This window comes from Schistocerca nitens, chromosome 1 (genome assembly GCF_023898315.1).
Source record: "Schistocerca nitens isolate TAMUIC-IGC-003100 chromosome 1, iqSchNite1.1, whole genome shotgun sequence".
NCBI lineage: Eukaryota > Metazoa > Arthropoda > Insecta > Orthoptera > Acrididae > Schistocerca > Schistocerca nitens.
In genome coordinates, this window is record NC_064614.1 from 833,615,255 (window position 1) to 833,631,826 (window position 16,572).

A 16,572-nucleotide genomic window follows, 5' to 3' on the forward strand; every position below is an offset into this window, starting at 1 on the left:
GGTAGGTGTGATGTACATGTAGAGAAAAACAAATGATTACAATTTCAGAAAAATTGCACGGTTTATTCCAAAGAAAGAGCTTTGTAATACATTGGTACACCTCTGACCATTATGCAAGCAGTTATTGGGCTTAGCAGTGGGTCACAGAATTGTTGGATGTCTTCATGGGGATATCGTGTCAAGTTCTACCCAATCGGCGCTTTAGATCGTCAAAAATCCGAGCTGGTTGGAGGGCCTGCCCATAATGCTCCAAACGTTCTCAGTTGGGGAGAGATCCGGCGACCCCGCTGGCCAAGGCATGGTTTGGCAAGGACGAAGACCAGCAGTAGGAAGTGTCACCCTGTGGGGGTAGACATTACTCGCTGAAATGTAAGCCCAGGATGGCCGGCCATAGAGGACAACGAAAGGGGGCGCAGAATATCGTCGACGTGCCGCTGTGCCGTGAGAGTGCCAGCGATGTGCTCTTCATGGCGAGTTCATGGCGAGCTGTACTGGGGTTACGTTTTAGCAGGATAGTGTCCGCCAGCACACGGCGCGAGAGTTTCTATTGCTTGTCTTTGTGGTTTTCAAACCCTGCTTTGGCCAGCAAAGTTACCGAATCTCTCCCCAACTGAGATCCAACCAGTTGGAGATTTTGACGATCTAAGGCGCCAGCTGGATACGATTTGCCGCGATATCCCCATGAGGACATCTAACAATGTGAACCAATGCTCAGCCGAACAACTGCTTGCAGTGGGTCAGAGATGGACCAACGCGTTATTCATTTGCTCAGATTGCAAAGCTCTTCTTTTGAATCGATCGTCCAATTGTTCTGAAATTGTAATCGTTTGTCTGTACATGTGTATCACATCTACCGATTACCGTCCCATTCGGATAATTCCTTCCTTTATCTTAGAGTTAACGCGGTAGAATTTCGAATACCGAAACTACCGTCATCTCAGAAGAAAACTCATCTGATCGTCGCGAGACCAGTTCCGATGTTGTTTTGGTTACATCCGTTGCACTTTACTCTAAAATTTCGTAACATATTTGTCTCTATTCGACACGTCGCCTCAGTTTCTAGCCAAAATTGGAATCTTGCTACCTGTTAACTCAATAATCTTACTTTCCTACGCAGGAGTAAACTTTCATTGATGTTTCTGGGAGTGAAACCATGTAAGCCATTGGTAGTGACAATCTCTAGTTCATAAACTCTTCGTATAAGTAATAAACAGAATTATAAATCTGGTCAGAAAATAGATAAACATCGGACCATACTGTAAATAAGAGAATGATAGGAAACAAGAACGATAAAGACCGACGTAGCAGTCCATTTTATCCTTTCCTCCTGACAAAAAGACCACAAGAGAACTGTGTTAGACTCCGAGACAAAATAGTAGATGTAGATATCGAAAGAGTCTGCACTGTAGTGGAAAGAGTCTGCACTGAGGAAAATGGACTGGCTCCACGCTAAGTGGAGGACAGTTTTCCGTTATTAGAAAATTTTCGGGTTCAACATCAATTTTTTTTTATGTAAGAATATTGTAGTTCCAAGGAAATCTTAATGTATGGGAAGCTTCAGATAGTTTTCCGTGATGGAAAAATTATTTCTAATATACTGTTTCCCCCTCCACGTGGACCATGCCGTTGGTGGGTAGGCTTCCGCGCCTCAGCGATACAGATAGCGCCGGCCGCTGGTGGCCGAGCGGTTCTGGCGCTACAGTCTGGAACCGCGCGACCGCTACGGTCGCAGGTTCGAATCCTGCCTCGGGCATGGATGTGTGTGTTGTCATTAGGTTAGTTAGATTTAAGTAGTTCTAAGTTCTAGGGGACTTATGGCCTCAGCAGTTGAGTCCCATAGTGCCCAGAGCCATTTTTGATACAGATAGCGGTACCGTAGGTGCAACGACAGCGGAGGGATATCTGTTGGCAGGCCAGAAAAAAATATAGTTCCTGAAGAGGGCAGCAGCCCTTTCACGAGTTGCAGGACAACTGTCCGGATGATTGACTGATCTGGCCTCGTAACATCAACCAAAACGGCCTTGCTGTGCTGGTACTGCGAACGGCTGAACTACAGCAGTAATTTTTCTCGAGGGCATGCAGCTCTACTGTATGGTTAAATGATGGTGGCTTCCTCTTGGGTAAAATATTCTGGAGGTAAAATAGTCCCCCGTTCGGATCTCCGGACGGGAAGGACATCGTGATCAGGAGAAACAAAACTGGCGTTCTACGGATCGGAGCGTGGAATGTTAGATCCCTTGATCGAGCAAGTAGGTTAGAAAATTTAAAAAAGGGAAATGGATATGTTAAAGTCTATACAAGGGCGATGTACTTGAGGGCAAAATTATGGAAATGGAAGAGGACGTAGATGAAGATGAAATGAGGGGTATGATACTGCGTGAAGAATTTGATAGAGCACTGCATGACCTAACTCGAAGCAAGATCAGTTTGCATTCTGTTGAAATGTTGGAACACCCGAGCCAATACTCACCCTACAACTAATCTCAGAAGATAGGTTAGGGAAAGACAAAACTATGTTTCTAGCATTTGTAGGCTTAGAGAAAGGTTTGGCAATGTTGACTAGAATCCTCTCTTTCAAATTCTGAAGGTGGCAGGGATAAAATACAGGGACTGAAAGGCTATTTACAATTTGTACAAAAACCAGATGGTCGTTGTAAGAGTTGAGGGGCACGAAAGGAAAGCAGTGCTTGAGAAGGGACTCAGACAGGGTAATAGCTTATCCCCGACGTTATTCAATCTGTATATTAAGTAAGAACTAAAGGAAAGAAAATACAAATTTGGAGTAGGAATTAAAATCTACGGAGAAGAAATAAAAACCTTGACGTTTGCCGATGACATTTTAATTCTATCAGAGGCAGAGAACGACTTGGAGGAGCAGTTGAACGGAATGGACAGTGTCTTGAAAGGAGGATATAAGATGAACACCAACAAAAGCAAAACGAAAATTGTGGAATGTAGTTGAATTAAATCAGTTGATGCTGAGAGAATTAAATTAGGAAATGAGACACTTAAAGTAGTAATGAGTTTCGCTATTTGGGGAGCAAAATAGCTGATAATTGTCGAAGTAGAGCAGATATAAAACGTGGACTGGCAACGGCAAGAAAAACGTTTCGGAAGAAGATGATTGGGTTGTTTTGGGGCAGGAGACCAAACAGCGAGGTCATCAGTCTCATCGGATTAGGAAAGGAGGTCGGCCGTGCCCTTTCGAAGGAACCGTCCCGGCATTTGCCTGGAGCGATTTAGGGAAATCACAGAAAATCTAAATCAGGATGGCCGGACACGGGATGGAACCGTCGTCCTCCAGAATGCGAGTGGGAAGAAGAAAAATTTGTGAACATCGAGAACAGTTTTAAGTCCCAGGAAGTCTTTTTCGAAGGTATTTGTGTGGAATGTAGCCATGTATGGTTGTGAAACATGGACGATAAACAGTTGAGACAAGAAGAGAATGTAAGCTTTTGAAATGTGGTGCTACAGAAGAATGCTGAAGATTAAATGGGTAGATCACTTAACTAATGAGGAGGTAATGAATAGAATTGGGCGGAAGAGGAATTTGTGCTACAACTTGACTAGAAGAAGGGATTGGTTGGTAGGACACATTCGTAGCATCAAGGGATCACCAATTTAATATTGGATGGAAGCGTGCAGGGTAAAAATCGTAGAGAGAGACCAAGAGAGGAATACACTAAGCAGATTCAGAATAATGTAGGTTGCAGTGGTTACTCTCAGATGAAGAGGCTTGCACAGGATGGAGTTGCATGGAGAGCTGCATCAAACCAGTCTTTGGACTGAAGACCTCAACAACAACAACAACAACAACAACAACAACCGTGTCCTCTATTCCAGAGGATGAAGTTCTATTTGTTTTGAATTTGATTCGTAATCCCTTCAGTAGGAATGCTACGGTGATTTTGGCACACCTACTCAAAAAGATCCAGTTTGTTTGTATTTGTTACGGTTCGAGGCAAGCCACTAGCCTATGATTTGATCATAGTGACGTCATAAGCCACACGCCCTTTTTCACTAACGTAATCGAGATGATGGATGTCAGGTACTTTTAAGAAATTGAAGGTGGGAGATGGAGGAAGGTTTGAAAATATTAAAAATATGGATGGGCGGAATATTTAAAACAATTAATGGTGGCGGGTGGTAGCAAATTTAAAATTTGCGAGATGCCGGACGATGGGAAGTGTTTTTCAGCCAATCACAGTGCAAAATTTTCGCTATCAATAACAGTGCAGAATACATTTTTTCGCATACCTCTCCATGTTCTAAATTATTCACAGCAATTACTCAATTACTCACAGCGTTATTTGTCAGAAACTTCTCGTAAGCCACAAACACACACACACACACACACACACACACACACACACACACACATATTTGAATTTCTAAGCCGTTTTTGAAAGTAGCCTTCCTTACAACGTTTCCAGTATAAAAAGTGGGCACATTTAAAATTTTACCTCATTAGTAAATATTTTATATCTCTGTCTTTGTAATATATAGTACAGAAGTGGAACTGGGAAAAAATCAAACAAAATCTAGTCTATGTAAATTTCATTACAAAAATATTACAGTTTTTTTGCATCATTTTCGGCGAGAAACTTTATAGAGTGCCCAAAAGTATCGAAACGCTATTTGTTTTGCGCTACGTTCAAAACTGGGCGTTCAAAAATAAACGAGCCGGAGGCATAATTACAGAAACCAATACCTATATGTTGGAAGTACTGACCCTGGCTGTTGAGACACTTGTCCCACTGTGACACAAGGCGGTGAATGGCTGTCTCATAAAATTCCCGGGGCTGTGATGTTAACCAGTTCTGCACGTACAGCTGTATGTCGTCGTCCGAGGTGAATGGTTTGCCTTTCAGAACCTTCTTAAGGGGGCCAAAAATGGATCGCAGGGAGAGAGGTCCGGACTGTATGGAGGGTCACCGAGAACCTCCCATTTGAATTTCTGCAGGGGCGCCGCAACTGTGTTGACCGTATGAGACTTTGCATTGCCGTGGAGCAGAATGACCCCACGGGTGAGACTGCCTGGTCGTTTTGAGTTAATCGCTTGGCGAACGCTGGGCATTCACTGTTGTCCCGTGCTGCAGGAAGTGAATCAGAAGGGGGCCTTCTTGATCAAAGAAGAACTTCAGCACAACATTTCGTGCACTCGTGTGGATAGCCTTGGCTTTTTTTGTGGTGATGACCCTGGATGCTTCCACTGGAGACTGTCGTTTTGATTCTGGTTCGAAGTGATACCATGGCTCATCTCCAGCCACCACTCGTGCCAGAAACGCATTCCCTTCCCAAGCATAGCGCTGCAGATGAGCAAGACAGTGGGCCATTCAACATGCTTCCTGGTATGGTTGAAGACGGTGAGCACACACTTTGCACATGTGCAGTCGTTCCTTCATGATGGTGTGTGAACGCTTCCGACGCTCAATCCGACAACTGTCACCCGGCGGTCCTGTGTAATGAATGCATCCACCAGCTGGACGATGTCATCGGTAATGCAGTGTGGTGCTCCAGACCGTGCATCACCGGCTGACTCCCGTCCTTCCCTGAAGCGCTTGTGCGATGCCTTGACCCTTGCAAGGGACATGCAGTGTTTCTCCGTACACTTGTGACCTTCGTCGATTAGTGTCCGTTTCTCCTACTCCTTCCGCTGTCAGAAAACGAACAACATCTGTTTGCTCTCCTTTTGACGGCTCCATGTCACTGTTTGCAATGCGACTGGCAGCGTTGGACGGTTGATGCATGCTGCTGCTAGCTCTGTATAGTCACGTGACGGGCTGTGAACTTCCGCGCTCTGGTCGCAACCACTACTCCTTACACACGCCTCTATATTACCCTCCTGTCGCCAGTTTGGGCAGTTCAGACTCCGGCTCGTTTCTTTTTGAACGCCCCTTATATTTTCCAATTGAAAATTGTTCTTTGATGACTGACAAGTATCACACGGCAGGCAGGCAGGCATAGGCAAGCCTAAACTTACTGACTGAGCATTTTGCTTGCTTCGACAAGTCTTGTCTCACTGACATCCAATCGGCGTAATGTGGTACGCATGCCGAATACATGGGCAATGTTGCTGATCAAACTTAAATCTTAAAGTGCACTTTACGAGGAAAGTAAACGATGTTTTTCTCCTGTCTCTCACTGCTTATCCCATAATTGTGATTTTAGGCATATTTCGAACCAAAGAAAAAGAGGCAAACATTAATTTCAAAATTCTCACTGGGCGGAGTTGTCAGTTGTGTTAACGCGTTAGGTTTTTTTATATAGCAACAGCATGAAGTATAGACATTATTAAAGGTATGAGTGTTTTGACGGAAAATGTTTAGGAAAAAGATCTCTTGTAGTTACGTTGCAGGGCTCAGATATAAGAAATCAAATTTAGAGGCGTTTTTGAGGAAAAGATGAGCTGCAGAATAAGAGATCGACTATACCAAACTTAAAACAGTTTCAGAATTCTTTGTCTGAAATCGATGTTAATAAACTGTTAACCAGAATTCAGTATGGAACACATGGATCAAGTCGCTGAGTCTTGATCCTCAATTTTGTTCCTGATAGTTTGAGAGAGCAGCACCCCAGAGAGAGTTATATTGAATTTTCAGAGTCAACTGAGATCTCTCTTTCCGGAAAACAATTTCTTGCTCCACTTGCTATCCATCGTCCAGTCACATGACGAAAGCTATTGTTTGCTCGGAAACGTATACTTGTGTGGTGTATTTCAATAGTTACCATAATCATGCACTGGGGTGACAAAAACCATACGATAGCTCCTAGTATCGTGTCGGACCTCCTTTTGCCTTGTTTACTGCAGCAACTCGCAACTCGACGTGACATGGACTCAACAAATCGTTGGAAGTCCCCTGCAGAAATATTGAGCCTTTCTGCCTTTACATCCGTCCATAATTGCATAAGTGTTTCCGGGCGCAGGATGTTGTGCACGAACTCACCTCTCGATTTTGTCTCATAAATATTCGATGGAATTCATGTCGAGAGATCTGGGTGGCCAAATCATTCGTTCGAATTGTCCAGCATGTTCTTCAAGTCACTCGCGAACAACTGTGGCTCGGAGACGTGACATCGCTGTTTGGGAACAATGAAGTCCGTGGCTGGTTGCAAATGGTTCAAATGGCTCTAAGCACTATGGGACTTAAAATCCGAGGTCATCAGTCCCCCAGACTTAGAACTACTTACACCAAACTAATCTAAGGACATAACACACATCTATGCCCGAGGCTGGATTCGAACATGCGACCGTAGCAGCAGCGCGGTTCCGGACTGAAGCGCCTAGAACCGCTCGGCCACAGCGGACGGCTGGTTGCAAATGGTCTAAAAGTAGCCGAACAGAAGCATTTCCAGTCAGTGATCCGTTCAGTTGGAACAGTGGACCCAGTCCGTTCCATGTAAACACAGCCCACAGCGTTATGAAGTCACCGCCAGTTTGTCCACAGCGCCTTATTAACAACTTGGCTCCATGGATTCGTGGGGTGTACATCACATTCGAACCCTATCATCAGCCCTTAACAACTCAAATAGGGACTCATCTAACTAGGCCATGGTTTTCCAATCATCGAGGGTCCAAGCTCAGGAGAGGCGCTACAGAAGATGTGTTGTTAGCAAAAGCACTCTCGTTTGTCACCTGCTGCCATGGCCCATTAACGCCATAGTTGCCGCACTGCCCTAACGACTACTGCAGTTATTTCAGCAGTATTGCCTGTTTGTTAGCAGTGACAACGCTGCAAACGCCGATGCTCTCGGTCTTTAAGTGAAGGCCACGTCTGAATGGATAGGGCGCCGGCTTGTCATGCCAGGAGGCCCGGTTCGATTCCCGGCTGCATTGGAGATTTTATCCGCTCAGGGTCGTTTTCATCATCATTTCAGCCTCATCGACGCTCAAGTCGCCTAAGTGGCGTGACCTCAAAAGACTCTCACCAGGCGATCGGGTCTATCCGCCACGAGGCCCTCTCCGCACTGCATTTCAGTGAAGGCCGTCGGCCACTGCGTTGTCCGTGGTCATAAGCAATTCCTGAAATTGGAAGTTCTGTCACACTAGTGACACTGTGGTTCTCGGAACAATGAATTACCCAACGATTTCCGAAATGAAATGTCCAATGCGTCTAGCTCCAACTACCGATTCGCGTTCAGTCAGTTAATTTCCGTCGTGCGCCCGCAATCACGTCGGAAAACCATTTCACACGAATCACCTGAGTACAAATGACAGCTCCGCCAATGCACTGCCCTTTTCTAACTCGTGTACGCGATACTGCCGCCACCCGTGTATGTGCATGTCGCTATCCCGTGACTTAAGTCCCCTTACTGTATAATACAATTTGTGATATTTGTAATTGTCCTATAACAGAATAAGTATAAAACATATACTACATAAATATTTTAAAACTAACGTTAGTTTATGCAATGGAATTAAGTAATTAGAAATATCGCACTTCTCCAAATTTCTCATTAGTGTTACTCGGAAAGAACGTTGCCTTTCCTCCAGGGATCTCCACTTAGTTCACGAAGCGTATCCATAATATTCGCACGTTTATCAAACCTAGCACTAACAAATCTAGCTGCATACCGCCGAACCTTCCTCTAGTCTGTTCTGCTGGGGATCCTAAACACCCGAGTAGTACTCCAGAGGGCCGGTCGGAGTGGCCGAGTGCTTCTAGGCGCTACAGTCTGGAACCGCGTGACCGCTACAGTCGCAGGTTCGAATCCTGCCTCGGGCATGGATGTGTGTGATGTCCTTAGGTTAGTTAGGTTTAAGTAGTTCTAAGTTCTATTGGACTGATGACTTCATATGTTAGGTCCCATAGTGCTCAGAGCCATTTGAACCATCATTCAGTTTGCATTGTCACATAACTATGTTCCCACACAAAAGGGTTCATAAAGCTACATGGTGTAGGCCTGATCACCGTACCTTCAACCAAATTGATCAGGTAATTATTGATGGCAGGCGTTCCTCATACTTATTAGATGTACGAACTTACAGAGCAGTTAATGTCGATTCAGACCACTACCTTGTAATTGCGAAACCAAGAGCTCGAATGTCCAGTGCAAGAAAAGGCAAAGGAACACATCTGAGTAAGTATATGGTATTGAAGTTAAAAAATGAAGACAACTCTAAAACGTACTCTGAGAAGGTTGCTGAGAATCTTGCATTATACGCTCCTAGTGTAAGTGAATGGAGACGAAAATTTAATAGTCGTGGGTGACTGGAATTCGAGAGTAGAAAAAGGGAGAGAAGGAAACATAGCAGGTGAATATGGATTGGGGGTAAGAAATGAAAGAGGAAGCCGTCTGGTAGAATTTTGCACAGAGCATAAATTTATCATTGCTAACACTTGGTTTAAGAATCATGAAAGAAGGTTGTATACATGGGAGAACCCTGGAGATACTAAAACGTATCAGATAGATTATATAATGGTAAGACAGAGATTTAGGAACCAGGTTTTAAATTGTAATACATTTCCAGGAGCAGATGTGGACTCTGACCACAATCTATTGGTTATGAACTATCGATTAAAACTGAAGAAACTGCAAAAAGGTGGGAGTTTAAGGAGATGGGACCTGCATAAACTGACTAAACCAGAGGTTGTACAGAGTTTCAGGCAGTTTAAGGAGAGGGGACCTGGATAAACTGACTAAATCAGAGGTTGTACAGAGTTTCAGGGAGAGCATAAGGGAACAATTGACAGGAATGGGGGAAAGAAATACAGTAGAAGAAGATTGGGTAGCTCTGAGGGATGAAGTAGTGAAGGCAGCAGACGATCAAGTAGGTAAAAAGACGAGGGCTGGTTGAAATCCTGGGGTAACTGGGTAAAAGAAGAATATTGAATTTAATTGATGAAAGGAGAAAATATAAAAATGCAGTAAATGAAGCAGGCAAAAGGGAATACAAACGTTTCAAAAATGAGATCGACAGGAAGTGCAAAACTGCTAAGCAGGGATGGCTAGAGGACAAATGTAAAGATGTAGAGGCTCATCTCACTAGGGGTAAGATAGATACTGCCTACAGGAAAATTAAAGCGACCTTTGGAGAAAAGAGAGCCACTTGTATGAATATCAAGAGCTCAGATGGAAACCCAGTTCTAAGCAAAGAAGGGAAAGCAGAAAGGTGGAAGGAGTATATAGAGGGTCTATACAAGGGCGATGTACTTGAGGACAATATTATGGAAATGGAAGAGGATGTAGATGAATATGGAATGGGAGATACGATACTGCGTGAAGGGTTTGACAGAGCACTGCAAGACCTGAGTCGAAACAAGGCCCCGGCAGTAGACAACATTCCATTAGAACTACTGACGGCCTTGGGAGAGCCAGTCATGACAAAACTCTACCATCTAGTGAGCAAGATATATGATACGGGCGAAATACCCTCAGACTACAAGAAGAATATAATAATTCCAATCCCAAAGAAAGCAGGTGTTGACAAACGTGAAAATTACCGAACTATCAGTTTAATAAGTCACAGTCTCCCTCGGGGGAGATCAGTTTGGATTCCGTAGAAATGTTGGAACACGTGAGGCAATATTGACCTTACGCCTTATCTTAGAAGAAAGATTAAGGAAAGGCAAACCTACGTTTCTAGCATTTTTAAACTTAGAGAAAACTTTTGACAATGTTAACTGGAATACTGTCTTTCAAATTCTAAAGGTGGCAGGGGTAAAATACAGGGAGCGAAAGGCTATTTACAATTTGTACAGAAACCAGATGGCAGTTATAAGAGTCGAGGGATATGAAAGGGAAGCAGTGGTTGGGAAGGGAGTGAGACAGGGTTGTAGCCTCTCCCCGACGTTATTCAATCTGTATATTGAGCAAGCAGTAAAGGAAACAATAGAAAAATTCGGAGTAGGTATCAAAATCCATGGAGAAGAAATAAAAACTTTGAGGTTCGCCGATGACATTGCAATTCTGTCAGAGACAGCAAAGGACTTGAAAGAGCAGTTGAACGGAACGGACAGTGTCTTGAAAGGAGGATATAAGATGAACATCAACAAAAGCAAAACGGGGATAATGGAATGTAGTCGAATTAAGTCGGGAGATGCTGAGGGAATTAGATTAGGAAATAAGTCACATAAAATAGTAAAGGAGTTTTGCTATTTGGGGAGCAAAATAACTAATGATGGTCGAAGTAGAGAGAATATCAAATGTAACTGGCAATGGCAAGGAAAGCATTTCTGAAGAAGAGAAATTTGTTAACATCGAGTATAGATTTAAGTGTCAGGAAGTCGTTTCTGAAAGTATGTGTATGGAGCGTAGCCATGTATGGAAGTGAAACGTGGACGATAAATACACTCCAGGAAATTGAAATAAGAACACCGTGAATTCATTGTCCCAGGATGGGGAAACTTGATTGACACATTCCTGGGGTCAGATACATCACATGATCACACTGACAGAACCACAGGCACATAGACACAGGCAACAGAGCATGCACAATGTCGGCACTAGTACAGTGTATATCCACCTTTCGCAGCAATGCAGGCTGCTATTCTCCCATGGAGACGATCGTAGAGATGCTGGATGTAGTCCTGTGGAACGGCTTGCCATGCCATTTCCACCTGGCGCCTCAGTTGGACCAGCGTTCGTGCTGGACGTGCAGACCGCGTGAGACGACGCTTCATCCAGTCCCAAACATGCTCAATGGGGGACAGATCCGGAGATCTTGCTGGCCAGGGTAGTTGACGTACACCTTCTAGAGCACGTTGGGTGGCACGGGATACATGCGGACGTCCATTGTCCTGTTGGAACAGCAAGTTCCCTTGCCGGTCTAGGAATGGTAGAACGATGGGTTCGATGACGGTTTGGATGTACCGTGCACTATTCAGTGTCCCCTCGACGATCACCAGTGGTGTACGGCTAGTGTAGGAGATCGCTCCCCACACCATGATGCCGGGTGTTGGCCCTGTGTGCCTCGGTCGTATGCAGTCCTGATTGTGGCGCTCACCTGCACGGCGCCAAACACGCATACGACCATCATTGGCACCAAGGCAGAAGCGACTCTCATCGCTGAAGACGACACGTCTCCATTCGTCCCTCCATTCACGCCTGTCGCGACACCACTGGAGGCGGGCTGCACGATGTTGGGGCGTGAGCGGAATACGGCCTAACGGTGTGCGGGACCGTAGCCCAGCTTCATGGAGACGGTTGCGAATGGTCCTCGCCGATACCCCAGGAGCAACAGTGTCCCTAATTTGCTGGGAAGTGGCGGTGCGGTCCCCTACGGCACTGCGTAGGATCCTACGGTCTTGGCGTGCATCCGTGCGTCGCTGCGGTCCGGTCCCAGGTCGACGGGCACGTGCATCTTCCGCCGACCACTGGCGACAACATCGATGTACTGTGGAGACCTCACGCCCCACGTGTTGAGCAATTCGGCGGTACGTCCACCCGGCCTCCCGCATGCCCACTATACGCCCTCGCTCAAAGTCCGTCAACGGCACATACGGTTCACGTCCACGCTGTCGCGGCATGCTACCAGTGTTAAAGACTGCGATGGAGCTCCGTATGCCACGGCAAACTGGCTGACACTGACGGCGGCGGTGCACAAATGCTGCGCAGCTAGCGCCATTCGACGGCCAACACCGCGGTTCCTGGTGTGTCCGCTGTGCCGTGCGTGTGATCATTGCTTGTACAGCCCTCTCGCAGTGTCCGGAGCAAGTATGGTGGGTCTGACACACCGGTGTCAATGAGTTCTTTTTTCCATTTCTAGGAGTGTAGTTTGGATAAGAAGAGAATAGAAGCTTTCGAAATGTGGTGCTACAGAAGAATGCTGAAGATAAGGTGGGTAGATCACGTAACTAATGAGGAGGTATTGAATAGGATTGGGGAGAAGAGAAGTTTGTGGCACAACTTGACTAGAAGAAGGGATCGGTTGGTAGGACATGTTCTGAGGCATCAAGGGATCACAAATTTAGCATTGGAGGGCAGCGTGGAGGGTAAAAATCGTAGAGGGAGACCAAGAGATGAATACACTAAGCAGATTCAGAAGGATGTAGGTTGTAGTAAGTACTGGGAGATGAAGAAGCTTGCACAGGATAGAGTAGCATGGAGAGCTGCATCAAACCAGTCTCAGGACTGAAGACCACAACAACAGCAACAGTGTAAGTGATAACCTGTATCAGGAATGGAACGCTTGCAGGGATGCAGTCATTAAAGCAGCAGAAGAAGTGCTAGGGAAAGAAGGAAAACAACCTAGGAATTCCTGGTTTGATGAAGAATGTAAGAGAATAAGTCAGGAGAAAAATCTGTCATCAGATGACCAAAGCGAATTGGAAAATGATTTAAATACGAAATCTGCATGATGCGAAAAGTGGCAGTTTGTCCTGAATAAAGAAAAGTGTTAAGTTATTCACATGAATACTAAATGAAATCCGTTAAATTTCCATTACGCGATATGTCACACAATCCTGAAGGCTGTATATTCCACTAAATACTTAGGGATTACAATTACAAATAACCTAAACTGGAACGGTCACATAGACAGTCTTGTGGGTAGAGCAAACCAAAGACTGCGATTCATTGGGAGAGCACATGTCATAGAGGGTGCAACAGGTCTGCTGAAGAGACTGCTTACACCACGCTTGCCGCCCTATTCTGGAATATTGCTGTGCGGCGTGGGATCCGCATCAGGTGGGACTGACGGATGACATCGAAAAAGTACAAAGAAGGGCAGCTCGTTTTGTATTATCGCGAAATAGCGGAGATAGTGTCACAGACATGATACGTGAATTGGAGTGGCAATCATTAAAGCAAAGGCGTTTTTCGTTGCGACGGGATCTTCTCATGAAATTTCAAATCACCAGTTTTCTCCTCCGATTGCGAAAACATTCTGTTGGCACCCACCTACAGAGGGAGAAATGATCATCACGATAAAATAGTAGGAATCAGGGCTCCTACAGAAAAATTTAAGTGCTCGTTTTCCCCGCGTGCGGCCGGCTATGGTGGCCAAGCGGTTCTAGGCGCTTCAGTCTGGAACCGCGCGACTGCTACGGTCGCAAGTTCGAATCCTGCCTCGGGCATGGATGTGTGTGATGTCCTTAGGTTAGTTAGGTTTAAGTAGTTTTAAGTTCTAGGGGACTGATGACCTCAGATGTTAAGTCCCATAGTGCTCAGAGCCATTTGAACCATTTTTTCCCGCGAGCCGTTCGAGAGTGGAACGGTAGAGAGACAGCTCGAAGGTGGTTCGTGGAACCCTCTGCCAGGCACTTCATTGTGAGTAGATCACGTAGATGTAGATGTCGTGACCGAGCAGGGTGTGCAGTGTGCGTGTGCTCGCTATGTTGCAGGTGAGCTACGCGACGCAGCTGTGCGCCGGCGGCCAGGAGGGCAAGGACTCGTGCACGGGCGACAGCGGCGGCCCGCTGATGGCGGTGGGCGCGGTCGGCGGCGTCAACCGCCACCACGTGGCCGGCGTCGTGTCGTACGGGCCGCGCCAGTGCGGCCAGGCCGGCTGGCCCGGCGTCTACACGCGCGTCGCCGCCTACGTGCCCTGGATACTCGACTCCGTGCAGCCCTAGCCGGGGCGGTGCCAGCGCCCGTCCCCAGTTTCACATTCCTTTTAAATGAACCGGGGTTGTCTTCACGGACAGTTTATACTTCCTACGTCCTGGTTGCAATATTAATTTGCCTAAAAATAAAAATGTGTTTCTTTGTTCCTGTTACTGGACTGGTTACAGCGCTAACGTGTCTATTTGGTATTAACAAGTCGTGACGAAACACTTGTCCCACTACTAAGAGGATCTGTCGGTCGTTCAGGCAGCGTCCTGAGACACAGGACTCCTCTGAATGAAAACGAAAAAAACCACCCTACAATTTAAAATTTTGTTAGTCAGTTGCAAAACTACAGCTGATGCTGAGAATTCGGTAATTTCTTGTAAATTTCATATTCAACTTTAGACATACAAGGAAGGAATATCCATCGAGTGAAAATTCAGTTGGGCAGAAAGTTATTTTTGTTACCTACATAAACCGATCCCAAAAGTCACACGATTGATGCGGCGAAAGGTTGCTCCATAAGTACTCTGAGAATTTTGGATGTTATGACATCGCTAATACAGACAGATCCCGTTCAGAAGCACCGTGCATTTTGTAATCGCACTCCGTAGGCATCTTAATAATTTCCAAACTATATCTGGAATGATCTTGCCTTCTAAGAGATAACGGCGAGAGCGTTTGACTTATTTGCGATAAGACGCCACTAATTCTCTCTGTAGGAAAAGAAGGCACAGCTATTTTTAGGTTTAATACTGCACCAGATCGTATTGCAGTTTGTGTTTTAACATGGCCTCATAGTACACCAAAGTGAAACAGTGCAGAAAAAGAAATTGAATCTGGAGCTATCATATGCTCCCAATTACGAGTTTACCACACAATGAAATATTTTTACGGATGAAACGGTTTTCAACAACTAATCTATTAATCGTACATACTCATTGTCCATGACTATTGTGCCTACTTTAAAATATGCGACATGCTTTGGAGATCTGTATAAGCCGGAGGTAATGACTTGTACTGTTTTTCATAAATCTTGCTTGTAGGTGAAACTGGTCGAAATATGTATGTAACGAAATATGTATGTAATGAACTGACTGGCAACACACTACCGAATTTATCTGGTACTTGTCTTGTAAAAATGAAGTCACGTGAAATATCCCTACGACATAAATTCTTTATTAGACTTTCTCTCGATATTAATCAACATATAAACCACCTCTTTCTGGTTTGATAACTTGGATTTGACCCTTGCACTAATTTGGCAAGTAACTTTTTCTCCGTTTGCGCCTATAGCAGCAACAATTACTCACAATTGTTGTTAATAATAAACAAATGTTTAAAACAGGGAAACCGATGCAACATTAAAGTTTCAGTCTACGTGTAAGCAAACGGCGTTATACTTACATCACGTGACGATTTTTATTTGATGTTGGTTATATTTGCAGTACACTACGCACACTCCTTAGATACCCGTGGCACTTTCTGCAGATGAAAGTGTCATCTCGAAAAGCTACTTTCACAAAAAATTTTCCTATTACATTAATTGTCCGTTGCGGAATAGCATTGCTTACAGTGTGTTCACTACGTTGTACTTGCGGAATGAAATTCGTTACGTTACCATTAACGTAGGTAAAGCAAATTCTAGGAGAAATGTGAAATAAATGTCTCCACATTTACTACTTTTCGAAGTAATTCTGATAGAAAACTTTATTTCTGTACTGACAAAATATGTCGTTAAGAATGATCTCAGGGGCTTTTGTTTATGTTGATAAAATGGAGAAATAAAGTCATTCAGTTTTACAACTCCCTCATTCTTTAATGGCAATCCATGTTACTTCAATGTTAATAATTTTGACTAATTATTAGCAATAAAAAGTGATTTCAATATTTAGGTAACTAATACTCCTACGTTCCACAGCTACGATATTAATCTATGAGACTCTCGTAACGAGTTAAGGCGTTTGGTAAAATTATAATTTGCGTAATAGCTGCTTGTCACTTTATTAAAAACGGTTTCGGTCAAAAACAGTTCTTAGGTATAAAAAAAACGATTTTAATTCCAAGACGTGTCTCGCATCA

The 16,572-nt window shown here is 44.7% G+C and overlaps 1 protein-coding gene across 1 annotated transcript in view; it reads left to right on the forward strand.

The window, feature by feature from the left end:
* Nucleotides 1-15,606, forward strand: part of LOC126263005 (serine protease easter-like) — a 161,463-nt gene extending 145,857 nt beyond the window's left edge. Inside the window, exon 8 of the mRNA XM_049959970.1 lies at nucleotides 14,286-15,606. Within this exon, the coding sequence (XP_049815927.1) occupies nucleotides 14,286-14,516 (231 nt within the window). The 3' untranslated portion in view covers nucleotides 14,517-15,606. The remainder of the gene's footprint in view (nucleotides 1-14,285) is intronic.
* Nucleotides 15,607-16,572: the final 966 nt, after the last annotated feature.